The sequence below is a fragment of the Rutilus rutilus genome, assembly GCF_951802725.1.
Source record: "Rutilus rutilus genome assembly, chromosome: 9".
In the NCBI taxonomy this organism is placed as follows: Eukaryota; Metazoa; Chordata; class Actinopteri; order Cypriniformes; family Leuciscidae; genus Rutilus; species Rutilus rutilus.
The window spans coordinates 11,760,043-11,783,871 of record NC_140223.1 but is presented as its reverse complement, the minus strand read 5'-3'; the positions used below and the strand labels follow the sequence as shown (position 1 = coordinate 11,783,871).

The following is a 23,829-nucleotide window of genomic DNA, read 5'->3' as shown; positions in this document are numbered from 1 at the left end:
ATGCAGCATTTGTACATTAAAATAAACAGTACGAGCAAACAATGTGTGCGAAGGAGTTTTAAATGAGTTTCACCTACAGTCAAGGTCATATGAAAGTAAATATGCTAATAACATAAGTATTAATGTAAACATATTTTCTGTTCTGTTATACTGTCTGTGAGAAGTCAAAATAATTTTAAGTAGTAATAAGGATTCAATTTAGTTAATCTGGAATCAGTTACAGGAGCATAGTGAGTGGGCCTACAGGCATATCTAACATTTTAACTTGTAATTAGAATAAAATAGTAAATTTGATGAATAGCTGTCATCTTTACATTAGAAAGTGGGAATTACTGGGTGGGCCTGTGCCTACGCCTGACAAAGTTATATTTGATGCAAAAACAGGACTTATTAAAATCATGGGTACAAAAACAAATGGAGCTGAACATATGCGCCACTGGTCGACACTGATCAATTTACATTTAGATATATTTAATACAAATATTTCGATTTTATTTGAAATACTGAAGGTTAGACAGGAACACAACTGTCTGAAATACTCCTGAAACCAATGACCTTACAGCAAATGACTGAAGTCCAATAAACCACTGAGACCTTGTGAACTCTTGACTGTATCTACTGTAACATGATCCACACAGCCAACCAAGACCTTCGCATTACGCTGCGCAGGAGTAAATTTAGCTTCCTGTAACCGAGTGAACCGGCACTGTGAACTACGCAGAGAGGAATGTGAATCTGTGTGGGCTGCCAAATACTAATCATCTTTTAGCTTTAATAAGTATAAAAAGATCGTGACACTGTGGGCACTGAAAAGGATGCCACTTTTTAAAATGTAGTAATTACCCTTAAACATTTCATATAGATAAAAAAAAAACGTAACATCTTAAATATAAATAAAAACTTATATTATTATTATTAAAAAAAAAAATGTTTAATGACTAAATTAAAATCATTCATGTATATATATTGTATTGTATATATAATAATCCCTAAAAATCTAAATATTAATGTTAAATACAGATAATTTATTACATATAATATAACGATTATATAAGATTATCAATATGTATGATGTAAATGTAGATATTTTATTTGTGTATTTTATGTAATATCTATATGTATACATTTGTATATACTGTGTATATATGCCTTCAGCATTTATGAAAAATGATCTGTCTTAGTATATCAGTGAATTTCCAGAATACTCACTCATAGAAGGTAGTCCATCCATCTTCATTGCTTTTGGTGGCCAGCAGACCTGAGCTTCCGTGATAAGTCATCATGGCTATCTCTTGACCCTGGGCAGCAACACTCTTCAGCGCATTATTAGTTCCAATAGTGAACCAGAACGTCTGGCCATCAGGACCCATCATCCAGAGCGGCAATCCCGTTGTGTCTCTCCGAATGGTCACTTTGTTCTTATTCTTGTCCGTGAGGCTGCTCAGGTCACCTTCGCCAGAGTAGGTCAAGTTGTACAAGTAGTCTCCAGTGGTCAGGCTCTGAGTGTAGATGTGACTACCGTTCACGTCAAACAGGTAGAGTTCGTCGTCAATCGGCGAAGAAACCTCATACATGTTGAGCGGGTTGAGAAATGCTTTATTCCTCCTGACATATCGGATACGTATGTTACCCAGGTCAGCGATGAAGAGCTCTCCATCGGGTGAAACCGCCAACGAAGAGGGTCCGTTTAGCTTGGCGTCTTTGGCGTAGCCGTCATCACCCGAATAGCAGTCGCAGTTAGCGTCGTTCTTGCAGTCGCAGCCACTAGGGGCACCGGCGACCAGAGAGATCTCCCCATTCGTTGAGACCTGTCGGACACGGTTGATCTTTTTCTCGTCCGACTCGGCGATGTAAAGCAAGCCGTTGTGGGAGACGGCGAGAGCATTGGCGGATTCCAAGGTGGCGTGGATGGCGACTTTGCTGACTAGAAAGTGATCCAGTCCGGGGACCTGGCAGTGCATCGGCCTCCCTGCCACAATCCTCACTTGATGGTTCTCTGAGATCTGCAGGACCACGTTGTTGTCCAGCACATAAAGGGAATTGTCCATCGGGCTGACGGCCAGGTCAGTGGGCCATTCTAGACGCACCTATGGGAAATAAAAAAGTTTTAATAAAGTTTTTCATTTAACAAAATTAAAGTGTATTTAATAATCGATTAATTAAGCAAGTTTATTAAATAGCCTATTCAACACTCAAATAAAAACTTTTATTTGCGCATAAGGAAGATTTATATCAAATATATCAAACTAACACATATTAGTGCTGTTGAAATTGATTAATCACGATTAATCAATTCTACAATAAAAGTTTGTGTATATATATATATATATATATCGATTTGACAGCATTAAAGGGATACTTCAGGATTTAGCATTAAGCTTTGTATTAGTAGAAAACCTGTAGTATTTTCGAATTACCGTGCTTTCCACCCTCATATCCCCCTGAAAGGGAGAGATTTATGTATTTTTTGTCTGGAAAAAATCCTCCGATGACGCAAAAATCGTCATTTTGCGTCATCGGAGGATTTTCTGTCCTGAGGCTAAAGACTACAGCCAGTAGATGGCGTTGTTCCGCATGTTTTCAGCCCGCCCATACAGGGTGGGATCTCACTCACAGAATGTACACAGTCAGCCGTCTTTCTTTGGAAGCTAAGCTAGCAGGCTCTTGTTCTGTGGAGAAAGCTGAATAGTAGGAGAAAGCTGAGTAAGTAGGGGTTACCATCCTCCTTTTCCCTGACTTGTCCAGCGGGCGAGATCGTTCAAAATGTCCGGGATTCGGCTTTTGCGTTCTGCGGTCGCCATTCATTGTTTACATGCACACCTCTTGTTTCAATCTAACTGAATTCATTCCGATCGGTGAATCTGAATGTAGTGTTTACATGAACGCTAAACAAGTGATCGGTTGATGTGCGTTTTAACATTGCTAAGAAAATTCCCGCTCCTCCGTGAGAGATGCGAGACCGGTGCGTCTCAGTAATCACGCCACCGGCCTCGCGCCGTTCTCCCGCGGCCCTCAGCCTCGTCCTGCTCGCCACAGTAAACATGATGAATGGCGACTGTAGAACGCAAAAGCCGAATCCCGGACATTTTGGGCGATCCCGAAATCCCATGCAGACTCGTCACGGAGACTCACTGGTAGCCTAACCTTGTTTTAAACTGCGCTCTCTTACCAGTAGGCGTGGCCTCCTAGGGCAGCGAAGCAAGTGCATTCTGGGAGTTGTCTTTCATCCACATGAGCCAAAAATCAATTTTCTGGCCAATGGGTGGAATGTGGCCAGGAGGTTACCGGGGTTACACCCCTACTCTTTACGAGAAATGCCATGGGATTTTTAATGACCACAGAGAGTCAGGACCTCGGTTTTACGTCTCATCCGAAGGACGGATGAAGACGTATGTTAACGGTTATGTTAAACGCTAATCAAACGTCACTGTTTTGGCCATCTAAACCGGTTTAGTCTGAAACCGAAAAATCTTTTTCAGCCAAATATTTTCAGTTGCTGAAATTTCAAACTAATGCGTCATACAGAATATATTTTTATTTGTTACATCTGAAAATACATTTATCAAGGCAAGAACTGATAACCGAAATACCAGACATCAATAATAGAAAAGCAACAACAAAAAAAGGTCAGAACGGCCTCAGAACACAAACAGTTCTTGAATTAAGGCTTGTTCATCTTATAAACATGAAAGTAAAAAAAAGTTGAATTGCTGATAAGAAAGAGAAGAAGAGGAGAGAGAAAGTGAGTCAACTGATCAGATTAAACCGTAGCGGTGAGGAGGAGTGGACGCGTGGACTCCCAAAACAGCATACTTGCCCCGTATCTGTCAGCCCTCCACATGGATGTCTTTTTCTAGCTTTGGGTTATTAATTTCATAATGGAAAGCGACTGCAGCAGGGGACTGGACCTTTGAATCAAAACGTAGCACACTTATCAAACAGCACCACTGCCTCCTGCCTGGCTGCTTAAATTATGACTTATTGTTCTGAAAATAATGCAGCAGGCTTTTAACACAAAAATGATTTTTTGCACAAATTTGCACAGACCCTCTCTTCACTAGGGGACCGTAATGGCTCTCTTAGGGGCTGAATATGAAGAGTCTTATTTCAATAGTGTTCTTGGCATGCTAACAAGGCTGGCTGACTAAAATATGCTTTTAATACACTCAGATAATAGACAAAAAGCTACCAAGCTGAGCTTAATATTAAAAGTATTATTTAAAAGTAGCAAACTAATCTGGAGCCATCGACTTGGACATGTCAATTCTTATGAAGCAGTGTGAAAAGCTACCTAAATAGCATGACTTATGTAGTCCATTCAAAGTTTCCTGACTTTCTCTTAATAGATTCCTAAATGTGACTGTAATTGAAGAGACAGAAAAATGGTATGCTGACATTTCCATCAGAGACAGGCAAGCAGATGTGGTATTTAGATGAAAAAAGAAATGGCTACAAACCTCATTTTACAGACTCAGACATTCACTTGATAATAAAAAAAAGCATAATTCAGCTTTAATACTCTTTAATACTTCTCAGAAAATCTCTTTCATCCATTTATTCAACATACTTAGAAAGCATGAGTCATTCAGAGCTGACAAAAACAATCTTTTTTTTTTTTGAAAAACAATCTGAAGGTTACAACAGAAAACGCACACTACCAATAACCAATAACAAATCGAGACCTAAAGAAATGCATCGGACACAGCATTAAAGCAGCACTAGGTAACTTTTCAACCTTCATAATATATTTCCAAGACTCTTGTGGTGGTACATCGACTTACAATAGGTTGAATGACATGTCTGCCATAGCCTGACGGGGTCTGTATCGTTTTTAATCGTACTTTTAAACTTCGGGGTTCGGGTAGTAACCCCCGCGCACACAAAGAACTACAAAATTCGACTGCTTTACGGCATAGGCTACCTCACTTCCCCCAACACGTCCTCACATGCTGTTGGACTTGTAAGTATATTGCTTATATTGTATATCACTTGGACAAGCTTTCACTCGTTGGTGTGAGCTAAAAAGCACCTGGCGTTCTTGTTGATGGATTAGTAACTTAAGACATCTTCGGAGGCTAGCTGTGCTTGTTCGATGTCCGCCGATTTGTAACGCGTTGTGTTTATTCCCCAATCGAACTCATGTAACTGTCTGTCACACGTTCTACCGTCCACAGCATTACTTGATAGACAAAAATAGGACAAGAATGAGCATCAAATAGAAACAACCAGCTTACGGGGTGTTCGAGGCACACATACAATACAGACTGCCGACAGTTAAACAGGGCGCACGCAGCTCTTAAAGGGGCCACACCTTATTTCCACTCGTTACAGCTTCCATCCGACTGAACAGGGACCGGTATACAGGGGGGAGGGGATCAGGCCGTGAGTGAAGAGACTGCTCTGCGTGAGTGGTATTTACGACAGTAACGTTAAATACAAGTAGTCCACAGCGACTCTAGGGGTCGTTGTTTGACCAAAACGGAAATCTTACCTAGTGGGGCTTTAAATAAAAATGGGGGAACCATAAACGATTAACTGTTAAAAAAACCAGGGACACACCATGTACTGTAGTTGGTCTCACAAGTGCATGGATTTCAGTGTCCAAAAAGATTCGGGACTGTCCAATAAGTCCTCAACAACATAAATCATAGCACTCAATACAGCACTCTGCCCTCATTCCTGGAAATGATGCCCGCAGCCTGAGCTGATCTATATCAAACTGCCTCACAGATGCTGGTCTGCAGTAATCTATTGGACACAGCCACTGCCATGGCTTAAGTAGCACCAAGGATTGATTTTAAGATACGATTAAGTCCCCATAAGAGCTGAAGAAAGAAGACTCTCACTGCCTAACTGAGTCACCGTGTTCTGTTCGATATCGGTCAGTGATATCTCCCCCGAGCTGAAACCTACAACACACACACACGCGACATGATATCAAGATCTCTTATCAAGGCAGAGGGATTAATATAATGAGATGAATCATGGTGCAGTTTCATTTATTTACAGTCAGAGTGAACTGGAAGTTGCAACCGACTTTTCTTCAGTATTGTGACGTATTTTCTGAGTGAAATATTGGATGAGACAAAATAGAGGTTGTGGCTTGTTTTTTTCCCACTGGGAATTGATTGGATGTTGAACAGTGGGTGTTCTATTCAGTTAAAAAATCCCAGCAGACTGACAGTCGGAGGAGATGCTCTCCCCAAGCCTTCAAACTGACGTCCATCAGAGAAGGAAGGCCATTCCAGAGGGGGATTACATTTTCAGATTTTGGCCATGTTCACACAGCAATAGAATACGGTTGTTAGTCCTGTCTATGTGAGTCGTTTATATGGTTGCAAATGTTCACACACAGGTCAGTTATTTATGGGAGTGACTGCATTCTATCACTGAACTCACACCAGTACATTTTCAGGACTCTGCATTCTCGGAAAACACGCACTGTGTGAACGGAACCGGACTGGTCAACTAGTTGTCTGTCACGTCTTACAGTGTGAGAGAGCGGCTCTGCACGGCACAAACGTGTCTGTCGTGTGTTGTGGGTATTCAGGTGTGTGTTTTTTTTGTGTGGGTAACTTACAGCGACAGAGATATGAGTTGTGTGTCATCTGAAGGTTTTAGATCCAGTCACTGTTCTTCACCGTTCTACACGCTCAGATATAAAAACTGATGTCGGTTAATAAAGATTTGATGGATTAACTTGTGGTTCGATTGGACTCTTGTCATATCAAAAGTGATAAGACTTTTTAGTTTTATGGACAACGCCATCTTTGATATTACCAATTGGTCACTGTCGCTATGATTACTGATAAGAGAATACGGGCTTGACTCCCGTTGCACGTTCATACAGACAGTATTCAAGATGCTGCTGTGGCCTACCTCACTGGTTCTTGCTGAAGCTCAAACGTGCTGCGTAACACAAGAATGAACCTCATTGGTTCTTGCAGAAGCTCAAACGTGCTGCGTAACACGAGAATGAACCTCATTGGTTCTTGCAGAAGCTCAAACGTGCTGCGTAACACGAGAATGAACCTCATTGGTTTTTGCAGAAGCTCAAACGTGCTGCGTAACACGAGAATTAACCTCATTGGTTCTTGCAGAAGCTCAAACGTGCTGCGTAACACGAGAATGAACCTCATTGGTTCTTGCTGAAGCTCAAAAGTGCTGCGTAACACGAGAATGAACCTCATTGGTTCTTGCAGAAGCTCAAACGTGCTGCGTAACACGAGAATGAACCTCATTGGTTTTTGCAGAAGCTCAAACGTGCTGCGTAACAAGAATGAACCTCATTGGTTCTTGCTAAAGCTCAAACGTGCTGCGTAACACGAGAATGAACCTCACTGGTTCTTTCACTTCGAACATGCTTGAGCTTCCGTTTATAATAACTGATGTGTGAGTTATGTGAATAAAAGCCTAAATTAAAACTGTTCAATACATGAAGTGATCGTGTCTCACAGGTTTGGAACGAAATGAGGGTGAGTAGATGACGGCATTTTTTGGTGAACTATGCCTTAAAGTGCCATTTTTTTCCAGATGAAAACACACCAGAACAACAGATGTCTTGTGCTATCAGGGTAATTCTTTGTTTATTAAATTCATTTTCTCCTCAACAGTAGTTGTTAAATATTCCCGAATATAGCCTGTGTATTTGTGTGTGTGTGAGGTGGGGGGTGGGATGTATCATCTCTATTTCTCTGTCTACTCCTTGCACTTTCACACACTAACAAAGAGAGAGAATAAACGGTTCACACTCTCGTAAATCCAACAGTAAAACATCTGCCGTTAAATCCTTCAACATACGCTGAAGCAGGCGTAATGAGAACATGCAGCTTTGACCTTGTCCGAGAGCATGTAAGCCAGCTTGCATCTTAAACAGCCTTTTCAAAAGGCAGTCCTTACGGTGACTTTTCTTATCAATTTTGATTCATGTCATAAAAGGGAAAATAATCACTCACTTAGTTTGAAGACATGCTGTTTTGTACCAGTCGTTGCTGTAGATAACAGGGTTGTGCACAAATTCAAATGAACTGAAATAGCAAACAAGATGTAGAATTGACCTTTCGCTAAGCTCCGCCCACCTTGAACACTTTAGTAGCAATGCAAACTACAATGACCTAAATCAATATGCGAATTAAAGTTAATTTAAAATTCTCAAGCTCTCAACTACAGTCAAGAGTCTTTTTTGAAAGAAACTAATACTTTTTATTTAGCAAGGATGCATTAAATTAATCAAAAGTGATTAGTTATAATGTTACAAAAGATTTATATTTTAAATAAATACAATATTAAGCAGCACAATGGTTTTCAAAATTGATAGTAATAAGAAATGTTTCTTGAGCTGCAAATCAGCATATTAGAATGATCTCTGAAGGATCATGTGACATTGAAGATTCAACTTTGCATAACAGGAATAAATTACAATTTAAAATATATAAAAACTGCTATTTTAATAATTCACAATATTACGGTTTTACTGTATTTTTGATTAAATAAAAGTAGCCTTAGTGAGCATACACTTTCAAAACCATTAAAAATCTTACCCAAACACATCTATCCTCTCTGGGTATCTTGTGTCACTGATGTTAGACTTATTTTGGATAATATTTTGTAATATTATGTTTAAAACTACCCAAACACACAGAAAATCTATAGACTTGCTGTACATTAAATAAGATGGCAGATAGTAACAGTTGCTAGGGTAGGATTGTTTCATAATGTGTAAAGGCATTTATAATTATTTTTCATTTTAAGGACAAGGTTTTTAAGGGTCATGCTCACAAAAACATGTGGCCTATTAATTTCCATTATTTTGTATTCATTTCAAGTATTTGTGTCTTGGTTTCCAGTACAAATATCTAAACATTACTAAATTTTTTCAAAAAAAAATAAAATAATAATAATAATTAACTTTATTAACTTTACACTTATATGACTTAAAGCTTATCTTATCTTAAGTTTATTTTTCTTACCCCACTGGTATATTATTTTCTTGTTTTAACTAGTTCAATTCTGACAGATTTTTCAGAAAACAAGATTTAATATCTTAGTAAATGTACGCTGGAAAAAAGGTGTAGCATTTTCTTTTTTCACTCAGAAATAACTAGTAAATGTAAAAAATAATTACAAGAAACCTCAAGTAACACATTGAATTAAACATGACATTTTCAAGTAGAACGACTGAAATAGCTTTTTCTTTTATTTAAATGTGTCTTGATTTAAGAATGTTTGATATTTGTAGTGGAAAGCAAAACAAAAATACTGTGTGGGATTGGGATTTTGCCAAAGCCCAGTGATTTTTCCCCAGACCATCACTAAACTAAAACGACATCTCCATTCCTCCAAGACCATCACCATATTTCTACGTTCAGCGGGGCCTGAGGAGAATATTTATTCTCGAAGCTCAAGTAATAGTTGTGAAGAAATATTCTTGCCAAGTCTCAAATTCATACTGCTCGTGCAGGGTGCCTTGTCTGCCCGAAAGGCAAACAGATTTGGAATATAATGCGAGGTGTGCTCTGAATGCAAGATCTGAATAGTAAGTGGGAAGGAATGAAGCCGTCACAGATTTGGAGCCTCCGATGGGGTCTTATTGGAAGCGGAGATATCAGGACCTAAAGAGCATCACGTGTTAATGAACTCGGCACCCGGCACCAAAAATATGATGTTTTCTGTTGGATCTAGGTGGGAATTGGCAGGCGGCGCATGAGAGGGAGTCAGATGAGCCCTCAAAAGTGTGGCAGCAGAAGGCTTAAGTAATGCGGCGGTGTGTTTGATGCAGTGAGCGTGTGCTGCACATGAATTTTTAATGGATGCTTTTTACTGTCTGAGTGTCTTTGGCAGAAGCCGGTGTGATTTGTCATCATTGAGGCCGGGACTGCGCTGGTCTTTCAGTGAGTGTGTGTGTGTGTGTTTTCTCTGAGGTGCAGATGGAGGTCGTCTCCCCGGTGCTCCACATCCTCTCAGTAAAATAAAGCCTCTCAGTCAGGCGGCTAAGGCATTATTGAGCAAAAAACGTAAGCTGGACTGATACATGCAAGCAAAACTAGAAAGTTGAAGGATGAATACAGAGCCAGACTACAGCAAGTTTTTTCCCCACTTCGTACAATTTATGATCTTCAAACTGTGGTTTTGAAGAGTCGTCAAAAGCGAGACCTGTCAAGATGCATCTCAAATTTCATTGGCTGTAGGGTGAATCTCACAAAAACAAGAAATTGCCTGTTTCAAAAAGAAATCCTATTTTAAATTTTTTTTTATTTCCTAAACATCACATAATGTTTATTGTAAATAAAATGTACACCACCATTCAAAAGAAATCAGCATAACAGAATGATTTCTGAAGGATCATGTGACACCGAAGGCTGGAGTAATGATGCTGAAATTTAACTCTTTCCCCGCCAGCGTTTTTGAAAAAAAGTTGCCATCCACCGCCAGCGTTTTTGATCATTTTCACAAAAGTTTCATGGCCCCTAGAATACATTCTGAACATGCAATACATCAAAAGAAAGCATAGAGCCTCTGCTTTTAAACAGGAAGAGAAAGAACAGACCCTCTTTTTATTCTAGTTAGATGCATTCCTTTTTTAACAACACTAGGATGTGGGTAAGTTTCATAAAAAAGCAACATTTTGAGCAAAAAGTCTGGATCAGATTCAGAACGATGATCAAATCATAAATGGAGTAGATCGAGTCCATCAAAGCTTCACAGTCCTATAGCTCGTCCTGGGTCGACATTTCATTCAGTAACATTAGGCAGTTTTGATTTATATGCGGTTTAACGTTGGTAATTGTTATTTTACATATGCATCTGCTTACATATGCTATCGCTTATTTCTGTTTCTTCTTCGAGATTCAGGAGATTAAGTAGTCTTTCAGAAGATGTGTAATATCGCCCCCTACCGTATAACAGTGAAAACACTGACAATTCTGTCAATGGCGGGGAAAGAGTTAAGATCGGATATTTTAAAGTGTAATAATATTTCACAATATTTGTTTTTACTGTATTTTTTTAAATCAAATAAACGCACCCTTGATGAGTGCAGACAACTTTGACTCACTGATGATTTGTATTTGCTTAAATATCTATAATTACCTGTCTACATCTTCCTGGGTGCCGCCATTTTCCAGTGATGTCCACTGGCTGACACTGATTTGAAAATTACTGCATGAGTCGAGTTTTAAATCTGGATTGCACTTTTCAAATAAGGAAGATAGAATACAGACTTTTCCGAGTTCAATGTAATGATTGAGCGCGCAGATATCTAGTAATTATATACAGTCTGTGAACATTTTTCCAGTTTGCCCATGAACTCTACATTCAAACATAAAATTGGGTAAAGAAATGCATGATAGGCAACAGCTTATTTTGGTCAAACTAAACAGAAAAAAGGGTTTTTCATGTGTCATTGTAACCGCAGGCATTGTTGATTGTCTTGACACTGAGAGAACGTTGCAGGCAAAATAAAGTTAAGGAAAACTAAAGCGACCAAGGTCTGGACCTCTAGGGCTGTGTCACAATCCTAACTGATGCTTTCGAGATCGCAGTCAGTGTCCTTGCCTGAGGTGACAGTTAACATTTGGATTGGTTAACAGCGCCTAGGGTGACCCCTCTGTGAGCGTGTCTTTGGGATGGAGGGTTGTAGGTCAGCTTGAAACTGGATGTTGCAGGCCAGCATCTGGGTTACTGGGACCCACAGCAACACAAAGCCCCCTGACCTGCCCTAAAAAGCTGTCAGCTGCAACCCTTCACCCTCGGTAAGATTGACATGGCGACTACGCCGAGCATGGTGGCGGAACAGCGTCGCCGCACTGGCCTTTCACAAGTCCTGCCATGCACCGGCCTTTATAAAGGGGCGGATGGGTGAGAAAGCTGCAGAGGGAAGACAAGGCGACAAACCCACCTGTGAGATGTCCATCACAGAGTCACAGCTCAGGGGTCGTGCCGAGGTCAAGTCGTTGAAGCCCAGCAGGGTGGATATGATACCGTTCTGATCGATGCGGCGGATCATGGTGCCGTCTACAAAGAAGATCACGCCATACTTATCCACTGTAATGCCTGGAGACAAGAGACAGAAAAAGGGAATGGATCTCTGCTGGGAGGACAATCGCTGCAAAAAAACAACAACAACAACCAAAAAAAACCCAAAACAACAACAAAAACCTGAAATAACCTAGATAATAGTAGATAATCCAAAGCAACTAACAAAAGAGGAACAAAAGTAATTTATAAAAGAGCCTACAATAATCATAATATACAAAACCAGGCTTATTAGACATTTAGATTTTAATGTGAAATGTGATCTGTGCAAGTTTCAGTGAAATTCTCTTAAATCACTCAAAAAAACAAGTTGTTACACAAAGCATATGTTCATTCTGTAAATTTGGAATAAGGTGATCTCTCAACAAATGCATTTCTCTCAGCATCAACATGCTCAATTGGAAGCCAGAATTATAATAAAAAAATCCATGTGATAAATTCATTATTTATGTCTTGAGGAACAAGGCGGCATGGAGCATCCTGGGGAGGAGAGAAGCATGTGGTGCTGTTCAAGCTATTTAAGAGCATGTGAATCTTTCCAATGACACTGCGGATGACAAAGGGAAACATGTGACTCTGTGTGCGTCATCTTCCACTGAGATAATAATGGCTTCTGTCACAAATGCTTCTTCAATCTCAGATGACGAAATAGAATAGCAAATCGAATTGTCATTATATTATTATTACATTGTGTTGGTGAAAATGGAGGGAAGAATTCATTTCAGGCCCCCCATAATTCCCCTCAAAGCACTACATATGCTACACTAGGAGGAAGGCTACCCTTTATACTACAAACTGACAAGTGTGTGCAAACCACAGGTTTTGCTATCAATTTCATGCTGTGGTTTTGAGGTTTGCTCAATTTAGACGCTCAGGGCAAATATATGGAAGCAATGCTCATTTTGGAGAGAGTATGTGTGGCTGAAGCGAAATAGCTGAAATTGCTAAAAGCACCTTTAAGGGAATTTGCTCATAGTCTAATGGGAATGATGGGAAAATTGAAAGAGTAATGGCAAAATCACTGTCTGTTTCTGAAAAATGTCAACACTGTTATTCAGATGTCTGGAGGTTTACCTCTAGGGTTTGTAAGTGTGGCTTCCACGGCCTTGCCTCCGTCCCCGCAGCGCGTCTCGTCGTAGGGTAGACATTGATCGCCTGTGCCTGCCACCAGCTCTAGGTTCTTTGCCACATCCTTCACTGTGTTCAGAGACTTCACCTTATACACCTTCCTGCTGCTGGTGTCCGAAAGGTACAGGGCTCCCAAAACGGGACTAGTAGCCAGGTAATATTTGTGTGCAGGGCTATTGCTAAAAACAAACAAAGAAAAACAGTCAATTGCGGTGTAAAGGTTTGTGTAAAGCAGGGTTATTTTTGTTACTTGAAATAAAATAGATGTTAACTAAAATAAAAATAATTGTACTATTTTATTTCAGGAAGCAAATATAATCCTGAAATAAAATGTTAACAAAAAAAAAAAAAAAAAGATACATATACACACATACACACATATATATATATATATATATATATATATATATATATATATATATATATATATATATATATATATATATATACACACATACACATATACACAGACACATATACATATTGATAAAATTGTATTTGACTATTTTAGTAAAAATTGCCAAAGCGACATTTCTCATTTTCATTTAGATTCACTTGATGTAATAAAATAACTATAAAACTATAAAAATGACAATAGAAATGACAAAGAAAATTACTAAAATTAAAGTGAAAACTAATTTAAAAATAAAATATATATAAAAAAACTATAATAGTATCTCAATGTTATTAAGGGCTATATGTACTAACAGCTTGCATCATTAAAAAAAAACTACTGTCAGGATTTACTAAAGACATGCAGTGAATAACTATTGCTGAAAAGGTGTGGATAGGGTTATTTTTGCGGCTGAGTCTGACCTTATTGCATATGCATTTGTAGGAGCTTCCATTTAAGACGCAAAATTTATGGGAGGAGAGTATTTAAATGAACCATTATTTAACGGCCGAAAAAAAGCATGTCTTAAACCAGACGCTAATTTGCGCTGCTCTGGGTAGATTGCGTTGGTCATTATGGAAATGATCTGACTGCGTCTATATTCTTTAATGTGTGTGTCGTCAGTAGATCATACACAGAACTTTCTACTGCCATTGGCGCTTTTATTAGATTGCCCTCTCAGGCTAATTTGCCCTGTTTAGTAAATCTGGTTCTTAATGTTAAATCTAATTATAAGACAATAAAGTGCGGGAGCCTGTTCTACATTGTTAACCATGATGTGCAGTGAAATTATCCATTTTATAAATGATACTGATGCAAGTGAACTATGTCAAAATGAGCATCACGTGTCACATTTAAATCTATACGTTAAAACGGGTCACATTCAAATCTAGGAGTTAAAAACAGCTTCAGAGATGGGAATTAGCAGTGAGAGATCATGTACACTGCAAATTAGAATCAACATTTGACAGATCCACTGCCATAGCGAGAGATGTCTCTGCCATGTCCTCTCCGCATCAATCTTTTACGGTGTGCATGTACTCTCAGTCCAAATATAGAAACACATGCAGTGTGTGTAAAGCCTGTGGTTAGTACGGTCGGCCCAGTGTCTAATGTGCTGCCATTGTGCATTCAAATAGGTATGACACCAAATCCCCCGAAGGGAAACTTTCATCTGGAGATGCATGTGGTCTAGAGCCGTTATCTAAACACATTATGTATTCCTGGAGCAAAAATGGCCCACAGGCCGAAAATAAAGTCCATTATACAGCAAAGCTGGACAGTAAAAGTCATCCCTCACCAACCACACAGGGGGCTAAAGAACATGAAAGCCCAACAAAATAACTCCAATCAGGAGGCAAAATATAGAGTTTCCTCTCTATACGCTAATCCGATTCTGAGAAAACGATAGAAAGTCTAGGCACCTGGACAGCAATTTTACACGTTTCATGTTGATCTGTGATATGCTGTAATTGTACCTTCGCTGAAGGATACATCTGTGGTCAAAGACAGCTTTTGGGGAAATTGGGATAATTTGCACCAGTTTCACAGGTTAGCGCTGGTTTGTTAAGTTTGACCACCTACGAGCGTTTCTTCAGGCTCATGCAATTTCTATCAGCCGGAGTACAGTGAAAAACAAGGAATTACTGTAATGTCTGAGAAACATGGTGGAAAGGATGTTCAACCCACGTTAAAGCCAAAGAATGTGCGAATATTCAGCAGTTCAGCAGTGTGAAATGCTCTGGCCTTTATCGAGCAAAGTGAGAAAGGTCTCAGAACAAGAATAAAAATTATAAGTGAAATGCATTCTTAAGTTGACTAGCCATGGCACATGCTATGACATACATCTGCCAACTACTATCATTGCTAACAACCAACTTAAATCTACCACGAGAATTTAGATGGGAAAGGTCATTCAAGACAGCAAAAATGTTAATTGAACAATTTATTCTTTGCACAAAGTGCAACTTTGCTGGTCAGGCTGTGTTAGCACGCTAGCGATGACTAGCCACAACAAATACTATGTGACATGTCTGCCAAATGCGATAATAACTACCAAACAACTTGACTTCAAATCCTAACAAAGTGAGAAAGGTCATGATAAAAGAACAAAAAGTTACGTAAAAAGCATGCTTCGTAAAATGACATGCTTGTGCTATGACACACGTCTGCAACATACCATCATTGTTAACAACCAACCTATCAAAGGATCAGCATTCAGGTCTTGAAGGTCACAGCAATAAAGTGAAAATGTTAAGTGAACAATATATATTGTAACAGCACTCTACTGTAGGCTACTGTAGGACTAGCACTCTCAAGATAACTAGCCACAGCAAATGCTACGACACACATCTGCTAAATACCATCATTGCTAACATCCAATTTGTCTAAGGATCAGCATTCAAAACCTAGCGAGAAAGTTCACTGTAAGAGAACGTTTAAGGACAAGCATTCTTCGTAAGATGAATAGCCTAAGCAAATGCTACAACACGTCTGCTAAATACCATTATTGCTAAACCCAAGTGGACACCAAGAGAATAAGAGCGTTAAGTGAAAAATATTCGCTGAAAAAAGAGCCACACCACCTGTCTATGGTAGTCCTCAAGAGATGAATAGCCGCAGCAAAAGCAACAACACGCATCTGCTAAATAAATACCATTATAGATAACACCCAATTTGTCTCAAGAGAGCAGCATTCAAATCCAAAGTGAGAAAGGTCACGAGAGAACAAAATAAGTTCAGCATTATTCGAGAGATGCCAAATACCATCATTACTAACAACAAACCTATCTCAGGATCCGCATTCAAAATCTTACTAGGTTGCCGCAAGAGAACAAAAAGCGTGAGGTTAAAACATTCTCTACAGGTAGGGCTAGGTTAGAGATGACTAGCCATAGCAAATGCTACAACACACATCTGCCAAATGCCATCATATTTAACACATAACCTGTCTTCGCATAAGCATTCAAAACCGATTAAACGAATCCCAGACATGTAACTCTGGGGCTGTTAGTGCCGAATCCCAGTGGCCGATGCAAGAGTGTGGAAAGGAATAGCGCCAGGTCTGCAGCACTGTCATCTTCGATCTATTATTCAGACCGACAGCTGACCTTCTAGAAGATGGCTGGAATCAGGCTGCTTTGGTTGACCTGGGGCCGGCACGTCACCGTGTGGCGGCTGACCGCGTTGAATGATGGCCTCGGTTAGGAGGGAAGGTAAAACAGGTTTGTCAAGAAAAATCTCAATCCCGTTTCGCAAGAATCTGCCAGGGAGTTTGACACTCTGGGTAGATGCTTTTCAGTCCCAGAAGCATCTGTGTTGTACATTGTGTTATTGGAGGCACACGGCATTGTGCTTTCTCTGATGAGGAGAACACCATGACCTTCATAGGCTCCATCTATATTCAACGACTAAAGCCAGTCTGCGGAGGATAATTGGATTTTTCAGCATGTTGCTGTGGCGATGGAGGTGAAAAAGGGGGTCAGCGGGTATGTCAGAGAGATCATGGTCTAGCCTTATTCTCTCGTCTGTGTGCACATACATAAACACTGTGATGCATTTATTTGTTTTCACACAAACAGCGATGACTGCTCTTCTCTGGTTACAAATATGACTTTGGCCTTTTCAACAGTCGTTTCTACAAATGTTTATTTCTTAAATTAATTATTGGAACATGTTCCGGTAAGTGATTTAGCTTGTAGAACTTTTTACAATCAAAAGAACAACACAAACCTGAAAAGCGAAAAAGCAGAGGCTACTAAAACACTGAAAAGCATGGAGTGACCCATAGGCCAACAACCGACTCTGTGTGAAACGTGAATGCTTGGCCTACAAATAGGAGGTCCTGCTGAACATACTTCACTTGCATTCTTGTGTAACTATCACGGTAAGAAACCTCTGTACTGAAGAGGGAAATAGAGTTTGCTTTAAAGGTCTGCAGTATTAAATATGGATGTGTTACTGCTCATCTAGCAAGCTTGCAATAAACATGCTGATAAATTGCGCAGCAATATTCTCTTCAATCTGCAGCTTGGGCATTACAGTATTTACCCAGAACAAGACCACTGACTGCAGAAGAAGACCTTTTACATTAATGCACACTACAGCAAGTACTTGTTTTCAGACTTAGGTTACTTGTCAAACTGTTTGGTGGATAGAAACGCATAAAAACCTTTTTGAGGGAGTTGAGAGACAAAAGGTAGGGATGCACCAATTACAATTTTTTGGCCGATACAGATACCGATAATTCTTTACATTTGAAAGCCGATATATTGGCCGATAAATCTAAATCCAAATTTTTATATAATTTTTGAGAACCTGATCACAAAAACAAAAGTTTCACAATTAAAAGCCATGTCCCAAGCACACAATAATAATATTCTCATTATAATTATGTAGTATCATGTTATGTAGCCTACAGTATATGACTATTATTTTGCACTTAACTGTATTTTCCTTTTTTGAAGTGATTCCAGTCACAGTATTTCAAGCAGTTCAAAACCATCATAGCGAATTTTGCGCATCTGAAGTGTCTCAGCTGAAGGAAATAAAACATTATTTATCAGCTTAAATATATTGTCCAAATTTTCTAAACGATATAAATTAAATAACGATAACATTAAAAATGAACATATTTCATCCGATATTGATATGGTGGCCGATATAACGTGCATCCCTAATAAACGGTTTGAAATCGGTTCTCTAATAGATTCAGGGCTGTCCAATCCATACGTCAACATTTGGTTTTCAAAATCCGGGAGATTTGTGCGGGGACCGTTCGGCGCGAATGGGGGGGGATGTCTATCGGCTCGCTTTCGAGTTAAACTTTCCGCGATTGTGTTATAGGTTGCCAGGTTGAGGTGACAAACTGGTTGAAATTGTATATGGTGTGTGGATTGTGTGAATATAATGCATTTAATACAAGACCTGGCAACTGGTCAACATTAGACAAACATATTGGTCCGATTATTCATAAAGGAGTTTGGGCCATGCAAATTACAGGAGTTTCCCGGGAGAAATAACAAATCGGGAGGGGTCCGGGAGATAGGGCTAAAAAAACTGGAGAAACCCGGGAGTGTTGACAGGTATGGTCCAATCCTGTTCCTGGAGGGCCCCTGTCCTTACGCTGTTGAGCTCCAATCCTAATTATCCACACCTGAACCAGCAAATCAAGGATTTCTGGATTACTAGAAACTTCCAGGAAGGTGTGTTCGGGAAAGTTGGGCCCTTCTGTCCTAAAGCACAAGGTCTCACCTCTTATAAAATTTTCATTAAGCAACGGATACCTATATGCCAGAGCATGTCGAAAGTTCTGGCAGCATGACAGAGCATCACTTTCGTTGGCCCTTGCATTTCTCCCTCATGTCCCTGGGACGCATCTTCCCAATCAATTGTACAGCGCTTATCTGGCATTGCAAATTTGCAGTATATACGACTAGCCGTTTATTGCAGCATTGCACATGTGCCCTTATCTAAAAGCAACATGATGTGTGACGCCACCCTTTGTCTTGATGGAATCCTCCACAGGAAAGTCACGACCTGACGACGCAAGGTTTAACAGAGGTTTCATCATGAAAGATAGGGCATTTTTGAAACTCGCAGGTGTTCTGGGTTTAGCCAACCTCTCTCAGAGAAACCTCTCATATCCTGTCAGTCATACCTGAGCATCAAACTGCTAGCTGTCACACTGATGCCTGTCAAAACCCACAGCTGGTTGTGCCACACATCTTATATTAAGGGTTCATACCACCACAGGGAGGATGTGTGTAATATTTGAAAGCTTAGATCGAAGTTTGATGACTGATGTGTTTTTTTTTTCTCGATACCACGCTGCCATTTGTCAAATCAAACATGTTAACGAACTGTGTATTCAGATCCGACGGCGCTTTGAATGTGCAATTTGTCATCGGGTGAAATATCACGCTGCATTGTGGGGAAGGCAGCACGGGTATTTCTAATGGGTAGGGTTGGGTAATTATATTCTTTAAGGAAGCTGAGTCCCCTGAGGGCGAGAAATATTTAAAACGCTGATACCAGTCTTATGCTAAGCTTGTAACCGCTTTTCCATCTTTCAGTCTGACATTTCAAATTATGTGCCATGACTCTGGTTTCCTCAATGTACACAATTCTTTAAGGCTTTTTTTTTTTACTGATGCGGTAACCCACTATGAGAGTTTACCCATGCATCAAACTGGTCTCTGTAGATCTACAGCACAAAGCTCAGTCGTAGCTCTGCCCCTTTTATTGCTATCTGGAGACATGTTTTAATGCACTTCTTGGTACGCTTTAATGTAAGGAAAACACCTACACTGGGCGCATTCCACAGGCGGCTACAAAAGCAACTGTATATCAAAAAAAGACTGTACAGAGCATTTAACTGATGTTCATTCATCATAACAAATGGTATTACTCTTTAGGAAAGCTCTTACCTATGCCTGAAATCTTTATTTCTGTACTTAGCAAGAGCAGCATGAAAAGAAGAAAGTGGAAAAAAGAGGGTTAGCTTACAGAGTTAGTACTTAAATTATGCATTAAAAGGATAGTTCACCCAAAAATGAATATTCTGTCATTAACTACTCTCCATCATGTCGTTCCAAACCCGTAAGACTTCGGGAGATTTGAGAGATTGAGAGATTTCTGTCCCACCATTTACATCATATAAAGCGATTGAGTCTGTTCAGAAAATATGGACTCAACCGCTCAATTCATATGGATTAGTTTTACGATCTCTTTATGAACTTTTTTAAGCGTCAAAGTAGTAGTTGCGTAGCTGTCAATGGAGGGACAGAACTCTCTCAGATTTCATCAAAAAGATCCTCAACATTAATGAAAGTCTTACAGGTTTTGAACGACATGAGTGTGAGTAATTAATGACAGAATTTTCATTTTTGGATGAACTATCCCTTTAACGTACAGAGAAATGGTTAGAGTGGTAAAAGTATACTACTACAGACAGTTCTACAAGCATGCATCACAACAAACAGAAAGGATCCCTGCACAGCAGACATACTGGATTGTTGACCAGGCCAAAAAGTGTCACAGTCTGTTCTGATATGGAAAAACAATGCTAAATGCAAATAATAAAATGCAACCAACCATGTGATTCTATATAGTTAGGATAAAAAAAGGCTTGTGATAAGAAACCAGTTCCCAAGAAATCAGGCTAAAATAAATTCCAGAGTAAAATCCTGATGCAAAACCAGTTGAAAACATCTGGCCTAGACATGCATTTAATTCGTGACTTTCATCTGGAAATGTAATTTATAAAGAGTTTGTTCATTCCCAATACATCTCTAAAATGCTTCCAGGTGGATGATGTGTCTTTATGAATGCCCTGTAGCCTATGTGAATATAGGCTATGCAAAATTACCAGATGACTGTGCCCAAAATTAAGTGACGCTTTCCAGATACCAGATTCACCCTTTAACAGATGTCTTGGAGATGCATGTGTGCTTATTGGTTTCGAAGGAAAGGTGGATGAAATTTTAGCATTACATTTAAAGAAACAATGCCCCTAAAAATGAAGATTCTGTCATTTACTTCCTTCCGTGGAACAAATCTGGTCAGTCTTTTCAAACATTAAAGGTTGTATCAGTGATTTCAGGCCCCCCAAAAAATGATCACATTCATCTAATCTTTCCTAACGATCCGCTAGCTGTCCGCCCCATAAGCATGCCATCAAAAAAACACGTCTCTGTAGGCAGCCTAGGCTTTGAGATCTGCACACAAAAACAATTGGTTTCACCAACCACTCAAAACCAAAACAAATAGTGTTCCGACCAATCACCGACAGGGGGTGGGTGTTGTGAGGTTTTGAGCCAGCTTCTTCTTCAGCTTCGACTTCGAGTGCAGCCGTGCACGAGCACAAAACCTCACAACACCCTCCCCCTGTCTGTGATTGGTCGGAACACTATTTGTTTTGGTTTTGAGTGGTTGGTGAAACCAGCTGTTTTTGTGTGCAGATCTCAGAGCCTAGGCTGCCTACAGAGACGCGGTTTTTGACGGCATGCTTATAGGGCGGACAGCTAGCGGATCGTTAGGAAAGATTAGATGAATGTGATCTTTTTTTGGGGGGCCTGAAATCACTGATACAACCTTTAAAGTGAGACAGGCTTGGAATGAGTAAACAACAACAAAATTGTCATTTTTGTGTGAACTTTAAATATAAAAAGCCAGCATCAATCATGTGCTATACGAGTAGAGCTCCAAGATGCCTTTTGGATTGGGAGCAACTTATCTAAGAAGATTTAGATGGTTAGGCAAATGTTTGTGTATCTATGCACATGCAGAATGCCAAACCTGAGCTCTAAGACACTCGTGACATTTCCTGTGGTAAAGATCCGACGGACGTAGTTGAAATCCCCCACGTACAGACTGCCATCCGAGCCACAGGCTAAAGCTACAGGTGCGAGCAGCTTATTTCCGTCCGCCAGCCCGTTGCAGCTCGGACAGGAGATACTGCGCCTTCGCCCGTTACCCATGATGCTTCCGATGACCGGGGGCTGCTGGGAAATGAAGATGTTCTCGCCGTTACCCTTGTGCAGGATACCTGAGTGACAGAGAGGGAGATGCCATAAGTATTTTGTCCATTCATTGTAATTTACACAAATCCATTCAGAACGGCATTCACTCAGCAGTAAATCAACAGGTTGTGTCGGATATGAGAAGCCAGGGTTTTAAATCTGACTCAATTCTGCTCAAATTTAATGACATTAAATGTATTTGTACGGAGCTTTTCTCTGCCACAGAGCGACAGGGCGGCTGCCGGCGCTTGAGAAAGGATTTCGCTAAATAACCAGGCCGAGATGTGCTAAACAGAACTGAATTAATTTATCGGAAGGAGATGTTTTTCTCTCGCACAGCCAGATGCTTCTATACAGAAAGCAGCGAAGTAAAAGTCCACAGTCACAGCAGGAAAAAACTTCCTCTTATTATCAGTATCACAGTCGATCTGAATCTTCACCGCATGCCTCAATGAATCTCAGATGCTGAACAGCTTGCCACAGACGCCATTCAAAAGTGGCAGAGTGGCAAAGTGCGTGAAACTCAATTTCCAGTCATTTTCATTCTGTAGCGCTTTCTCGCCGAGCACCTGTTGAACCACGCTGGTTTTTGAGAGATGCTAAATAACAGCGTTTTCAGGCCGTCTATGCTGAATGGCTCGAAATGTAGGTGGGTTTACTGGGCTTATTCACATCAAGCTAGAAAATTAACTGCGTAAAAGGCTTTCGATTGAAACAAGGCATTTCCCTGGAGCTGTGAAGAAAATCTGGCAATTTTGGAGAAAATGTAGGTGCTGAAATAAACTTTTACATTTTGTTTTTTAAATCACTGATAAGTAACAAACAAGCTTTTATACTCAAAATATTCCAGATAAATGTCAAGTCAAGTCAAGTATATTTGTATAGCGCTTTTCACAATACAGATTTTATCAAAGCAGCTTCACAGTATTAAATTAAAATAATACAACAAGGTTTGTTTCTAGTGGAATTTATTGATTGATAAAATTAAATATCCCCAAAATATCCCAACTGAGCAAGCCAAAGGCAACAGTGGCAAGGAACCGAAAAACTCCATCAGGTGACCTAATGGTGTCCTAAAACTCCATCAGGTGACCCAATGGAGAAAAAAAAACCTTGGGAGAACCCAGGCTCAGTCGGGGGCCAGTTCTCCTCTGGCGTTTATGAACTAGAGGCCGGATTTAACTGTAAGATTAAAAGTATTATATGAATGCCTGGCTGAAGAGATGCGTCTTTAATCTAGTTTTAAACTGGGAGAGCGAGTCTGAGCAACGAACAGTATCAGGAAGGCTATTCCAGAGTTTTGGAGCCAAATGTGAAAATGCTCTCCCTCCTTTGGTGGATCTAGAAATCCTAGGTATGACCAAAAGCCTTGAATTTAGTGATCTTAAAGAGCGCGATGGATGATAGGGCGATAGAAGATCCGTTAAATAGACTGGAGCTAAGCCGTTTAGGGCTTTATAAGTCAGTAGCAATACCTTGTAATTAATACGGGACTTTATAGGTAACCAATGCAGTGATGTTAAAATCTGTGTTATATGATCATATTTTCTTGATCTAGTAAGAACTCTAGCGGCTGATGTGGAGCAGTTTAAACCTTTATTGCAAGTTGTATAAATTGTTTCTGTTTGTATGTTAGAGTAATTCATGACTTTCAGAAAACCTGACAAATGAAAAGCAGTTGTCAGCAATTTCAGCATTTTATCATTTCGTTTGAGTGCGATTCATTTTATTTCAGTAAAACAAATTTTTTTG

At 39.8% G+C, this 23,829-nt stretch overlaps 1 protein-coding gene across 1 annotated transcript in view; it reads right to left on the bottom strand.

Moving 5' to 3' along the window:
* Positions 1-23,829, bottom strand: part of tenm4 (teneurin transmembrane protein 4) — a 232,444-nt gene that overhangs the window by 29,345 nt on the left and 179,270 nt on the right. Inside the window, exons 21-25 of the mRNA XM_084419906.1 lie at positions 21,854-22,103; positions 19,984-20,004; positions 13,108-13,340; positions 11,897-12,051; positions 1,210-2,087 (exon numbers count right to left, since the gene is read on the bottom strand). Coding sequence (XP_084276032.1) covers positions 1,210-2,087; positions 11,897-12,051; positions 13,108-13,340; positions 19,984-20,004; positions 21,854-22,103 — 1,537 coding nt within the window. The remainder of the gene's footprint in view (positions 1-1,209; positions 2,088-11,896; positions 12,052-13,107; positions 13,341-19,983; positions 20,005-21,853; positions 22,104-23,829) is intronic.